The following is a 6,223-nucleotide window of genomic DNA, read 5'->3' as shown; positions in this document are numbered from 1 at the left end:
ACAGTGATGTGGGGTCCGCTTCACTGCAAACTCAAATCCACAGCGATGGTCTGTCTTCTCCATGCCTACCCCCCTAAGTGTTTGATATGTTCTATATATTGTACGGTATCATTTTCTCCCTACCGCAAAATTTAAATCCTGCCTATAGAGTTTAACTTTAAGGCATTAACATTGCAATGAGGAAGGCCCATGACACTATTTGTGTTACTGTAGGTGTGAAATTAGCTGGTCTGAAATGCAGACGAGGAGGAAAAGTGGAGTGGGAGACTGTACTGGGCACCAGGGGCACCCTGTTAGCTGGCAGCAGGTTAGTAAGATCACCACTGCATGCACAACTCTGTAGATCTATGAATGAAAGTTCTTTTCACACAACCAAGTAGGGGTAGATACCCTAACGTGTACCGGTAAACTGTGTTTTGTTGTTGTTGTCGTAAATATATACATGTATCACCCAGTTATGTTAAAGTAGAAGGAAAAAAAAAACATGGATATTTATGATTTAAGCTGCGACCTGAGGTGTGCGGGCCAACTTGCACTGCTGGTAGTCAGACACCCATTTCTTTCTGCTTGAAATAGGAAGAGAATCATTATCAAACATTTTGACAATATCTTTTGTTAATGACAAAGAATTTACGGCATGGGGAACTTGACCTACACGTCTGATCACTATTCACCCCTGTTTTTCTCGCCACTTACTTCTGATTAAAAAAAACAAATGCCTGAAAAGTAATGACTGCAATGGTTTGATTTTTTTTAGGATATTGATAAAAGGCTTCATACTATGAAGTTAAGCCTCGAAATTGTAAGTTCTGTTATAATTTTCGGGTGAGGTCGAGAACTTATTGATCACCCCTCATATATATGTACTGTACAAGAAGGTGCTGTGTGTCTCCTGTGAGGACAGATCCCTGTGTGTACTATCTCCCATGTGTGTCTATGTGTACTGTACAGGAAGGTACTGTGTGTCTCCTGTGAGGACAGGTCCCTGTATGTACTATCTCCCATGTGTGTCTATGTGTACTGTACAGGAAGGTGCTGTGTGTACTATCTCCCATGTGTGTCTATGTGTACTGTACAGGAAGGTGCTGTGTGTCTCCTGTGAGGACAGATCCCTACATGTGTGTACTATCCCCCCTGTGTGTCTATGTGTACTGTACAGGAAGGTGCTGTGTGTCTCCTGTGAGGACAGATCCCTGTGTGTACTATCTCCCACCTGTGTATGTGTGTACTGTACAGGAAGGTGCTGTGTGTCTCCTGTGAGGACAGATCCCTGTGTGTACTATCTCCCACCTGTGTATGTGTGTACTGTACAGGAAGGTGCTGTGTGTCTCCTTTGAGGACAGATCCCTGTGTGTACTATCTCCCATGTGTGTCTATGTGTACTGTACAGGAAGGTGCTGTGTGTCTCCTGTGAGGATAGATCCTTGTGTGTACTATCTCCCATGTGTGTCTATGTGTACTGTACAGGAAGGTGCTGTGTGTCTCCTGTGAGGACAGGTCCCTGTGTGTACTATCTCCCATGTGTGTCTATGTGTACTGTACAGGAAGGTGCTGTGTGTCTCCTGTGAGGACAGATCCCTGTGTGTACTATCTCCCACCTGTGTATGTGTGTACTGTACAGGAAGGTGCTGTGTGTCTCCTTTGAGGACAGATCCCTGTGTGTACTATCTCCCATGTGTGTCTATGTGTACTGTACAGGAAGGTGCTGTGTGTCTCCTGTGAGGATAGATCCTTGTGTGTACTATCTCCCATGTGTGTCTATGTGTACTGTACAGGAAGGTGCGGTGTGTCTCCTGTGAGGACAGGTCCCTGTGTGTACTATCTCCCATGTGTGTCTATGTGTACTGTACAGGAAGGTGCTGTGTGTCTCCTGTGAGGACAGGTCCCTGTGTGTACTATCTCCCACCTGTGTATGTGTGTACTGTACAGGAAGGTGCTGTGTGTACTATCTCCCATGTGTGTCTATGTGTACTGTACAGGAAGGTGCTGTGTGTCTCCTGTGAGGACAGATCCCTGTGTGTACTATCTCCCACCTGTGTATGTGTGTACTGTACAGGAAGGTGCTGTGTGTCTCCTTTGAGGACACACTACTAAAAAACTGTTTTCTTATCTTTCTTGTTTCTTCTTAAAAACAGAAAAAAATTCTTAAAATAAGAAAGCTTTCTGTATTTAAGAAAAAAAATTTGTCAACGCAGTAAGAAATTTTTTTCTTACTATCGTAAGTAATTTTTTCTTAACAGCACTTTTCTTGATCTGAGATTATTCTTCTCACAAGCTTCTAGTACATACACAAAAGCTACTTCCAAAATGTTATTCTTGCAGTAAGTTTTTTTCTAAATGCAGATATTTGCATCTTGCTGATTTCACTTGGAAATGCTATTTCACTTGAATTCTATTTATCTTATAACATAAAAGTAACTATTGCAAAGATTCGGATCTTTGAATACCTTTAATGTAATTCTAACTTTTAAGTTGAAAATCCTCACAATGAGAATTTCTAAGATGCATTTCCTCAAATCAAGACTACTTTTCTTGCTTGAAGAACAAATTTGGTTTCTTATTTCTAATGTCTTTGTTCTTACACCAAGAAAGCTTTTCTGACTTCAAGACCTGAATTCTTATCGCCTAGAAATGTTTATGGTCCCTAAGACTTAGGTTCTTAAGATTTATGTTCTTATATCAAGAAAACTGTTCTCAATTCAAGAACTAAATTCTTATTTAGATTCTTATTGCCAAGAAATGATTTCTTATTTCTTAGATTCATGTTCTTAAACCAAGAACACTGTTCTCACTTCAAGAACTACATTCTTATTTATAAGAAATGCTTTCTTATTTCTAAGATTTATGTCCTTATACCAAGAACACTGTTCTCACTTCAAGAAATTCTTATTGCCAAGAAATGATTTCTTATTTCTAGGATTTATTTTTATTCACAGTCAAGAAATATCTTCCTACTTAAATAACATAATTCTTATGCTGAGAAATGTTTTCTTATTTCTAAGATAGATCCTCTTACATCAAGAATAATTTTCTTACTTAAAGAGCGTACATTCTTATTGTCTATAGAAATGTTTTCTTACTTCTAAGATCAATGTTCTTATATCAAGAATATATTCCTTACATCAAGAGGGAACATTCTTATTGTCTAGAAAGGTTTTCTTATTTCTGAGATAGAATGTTCTTAAATCAAGAATACTTTTCTTACCTCAAGAGCATACATTCTTATTGCCTAGAAAGGTTTTCTTATTTCTAAGATAGAATGTTCTTATAATAAATCAAGAATACTTTTCTTACCTCAAGAGCATACATTCTTATTGCCTAGAAAGGTTTTCTTATTTCTGAGATAGAATGTTCTTAAATCAAGAATACTTTTCTAACCTCAAGAGCATACATTCTTATTGCCTAGAAAGGTTTTCTTACTTTTAAGAGAAATGTTCTTACATCAAGGATATTTTTCTTACTTCACTAGCATATACATTCTTATTGTCTAGAAATGTTTTCTTATTTCTAAGATAGAATGTTCTTAAATCAAGAATACTTTTCTTACCTCACGAGCATACATTCTTATTGCCTAGAAAGGTTTTCTTACTTTTAAGAGAAATGTTCTTACATCAAGTCAGAATATTTTTCTTACTTTACGAGCGTATACATTCTTATTGCCTAGAAAGGTTTCTTACTTCTAAGATAAATGTTCGTACATCAAGTCAGAATATTTTTCTTACATCAAGAGCAAACATTCTTATTGCCTAGAAAGGTTTTCTTACTTCTCAGTCCTTACATCAAGAATACTTTTCTTACTTCAAGAAATACAGTTAAAATGACATGTTTTTTAAGGAATAAATGGACAAAGAAAATTACAATGGCAAAGTTTTACAATACTTATATTCAAGAAACATAAAAAAAAATAGCTTACCAAAATGTTTTAATACAAAGCTAACTGGTACTGGTAGAACATTAGGAAGATCACAAACTGTCACCTTAACATATGATTACAAACATATTTGGCCTTTGTCTGCATGCTAACCGTCACGGGCCTAAAGTGTGGCATTGGCATTGGTAGGATGTAAAAAACATCAGACATCTGGAAAAAAGTAAAGACATTATATCATTATTTTGCATTTTCATAATATTGAGGTTTAAGATAAACTTCTAGCACAGAAATTTGCACTGCTGTACTTGTATGGTTTATACAATAAGGTTAGGTCATTGTACAGCCAACTTTTAAGCCAAAATTCGACTATTAATTCGACTGATAAGTAAAATTGATCCAAAGAGACTTACCATGATAGACATTTATCAGAGACACACACTAATGCTTGTTGCTTTTGATGGTAAAACCATCCAGGTTTAAGCCTTTTAAAATCATAATTTAAAACTGTTTTTCAATGCCTCGGGGGGAGGGGGGCAGCCATACCTTTTGCCAAACCGTTTTCCAGCTTTTCGTGCCAACTTGCTCTCTGCATCAGCTGCTAGGCTCAAACCAAGATCCTCTTTGACTTTCCTGTTCCCTTGCACCTAGGTTTTGACTTGAAACTGACATGAGTCTTTGAAAAACCATTGATACAGACAGATCTGTGAGCAGCTCTGATGCTGCCCTGCATTCAAAATGAACTCTGTTGTTCAACTGCCATCTGATATGAATCTACCAATCAGGAGTTAGAAAAAGATCACATGACTTTGGCATCACATGATCACATTTAAGTAAAAACAAGAAATGCCTTTCTCAAAGTTTCTTGATGTGAAAAACTGTTGAAAGTTAGAACATTCAAGAATATCATCCTAGTCATGACTTGAACAATAAGAACGCCTAACAATGTTTTGCCTGTCATAAATTCATCATTCTTCTAAGTTCAAAAAGAGAAGAAACCATGCTTGTATCTTTTCAAACATTATAAAATGGACAAGGATTTCCTTTCTTGAAATTTCTTGATTTTAAAAGTAGGACTTTTCAAAAACAGCATTCTTACAATGTCGTAAGTCTTGTCACATGTCAATAAAAGGAGGAAAATAACTCTTATTTCTACTTAACCAATAGTATACAAGAAGTGCCTTCCTTGATTTCTTGTTAAAAAATACAAGAATAGGTAAAAAGCAAATTCTTGCATTTTCTAAACTCTAACAAGAAAAAACAAGCATTCTCTTTCTCAAAGTTTCTTGATACTGAAAACAAGAACATTCAAGAATGTTATTCTAGTCTTTACTTAAATGCTGTCTCATAGTTTAACTATCTTGATTTTGTTGTTTTTTCTAAGCAATATATGTAAGAAAGCCAAGAAGCAAATTCTTGTATTTTCTAGAGTCTACCAAGAAAAAACAAGGATTCTCTTTCTCAAAGTTTCTTGCTACTGAAAACAAGAACATTCAAGAATGTAATTCTAGTATTTACTTAAATGTTGTCTTATAGTTTAAATATCTTGATTTTCGTGTTTTTCCTGGCAGTATATTCAAGAAAAGCAAGAAGTGAATTCTTGTATTTTCTAAACACGAACAAGAAAAAACAAGAATCCCCTTGCTCACGATTTCTTGATACCGAAAACAAGAATATACTAGAATTTCTTTCTGGTTATAACATATCTTTATTTCTTGATTTTCTTGTTTTTTCTTACCAGCGGTAATGTAAGAAAATGGAAGAGAAAAATTCTAATATTTTCTTAAACTTGATAAGAAAAATAATCTCGTCAGACATGTAAACAAGAAATGTAAACTTGAATTTCTAGAAATTTCTAGGAGTGAAAATCGCTCCAAGAAATAATTGCTTAGAACAAGGAATATTTTCTTAATTTTCTTGATTTAAGAATCCCTGTCGAAGGAATCTTCAATTTTCATTTCTTATTCTTTCTTATTCTTTCTAGAATTTCTTAATATAAGAAAATTTGTCAACAGGTTAAGAAAACCAAGCAGCCTAGAAAAAACAAGAAAAAATTTTTTTGGTAGTGCAGATCCCTGTGTGTACTATCTCCCATGTGTGTCTATGTGTACTGTACAGGAAGGTGCTGTGTGTCTCCTGTGAGGATAGATCCTTGTGTGTACTATCTCCCATGTGTGTCCATATATGTGTACTGTACAGGAAGGTGCTGTGTGTCTCCTGTGAGGACAGATCCCTGTGTGTACTATCTCCCATGTGTGTCTATGTGTACTGTACAGGACGGTGCTGTGTGTATAATCTCCCACTGTGTGTCTATGTGTACTGTACAGGAAGGTGCTGTGTGTCTCCTGTGAGGAC

At 36.1% G+C, this 6,223-nt stretch overlaps 1 protein-coding gene across 1 annotated transcript in view; it reads left to right on the top strand.

Annotated features, from left to right (window-relative positions):
• LOC118426097 (protein HIRA-like) overlaps positions 1 to 6,223 on the top strand; it is a 41,716-nt gene that overhangs the window by 24,569 nt on the left and 10,924 nt on the right. The window contains exons 20-23 of the mRNA XM_035835356.1: positions 214 to 307; positions 1,468 to 1,497; positions 5,940 to 6,148; positions 6,200 to 6,217. Coding sequence (XP_035691249.1) covers positions 214 to 307; positions 1,468 to 1,497; positions 5,940 to 6,148; positions 6,200 to 6,217 — 351 coding nt within the window. The remainder of the gene's footprint in view (positions 1 to 213; positions 308 to 1,467; positions 1,498 to 5,939; positions 6,149 to 6,199; positions 6,218 to 6,223) is intronic.

Source organism: Branchiostoma floridae, chromosome 11, assembly GCF_000003815.2.
Source record: "Branchiostoma floridae strain S238N-H82 chromosome 11, Bfl_VNyyK, whole genome shotgun sequence".
NCBI classification, from domain to species: Eukaryota; Metazoa; Chordata; class Leptocardii; order Amphioxiformes; family Branchiostomatidae; genus Branchiostoma; species Branchiostoma floridae.
The sequence above is the reverse complement of the archived record's forward strand: the minus strand, read 5'-3'. Positions and strand labels throughout refer to the sequence as shown.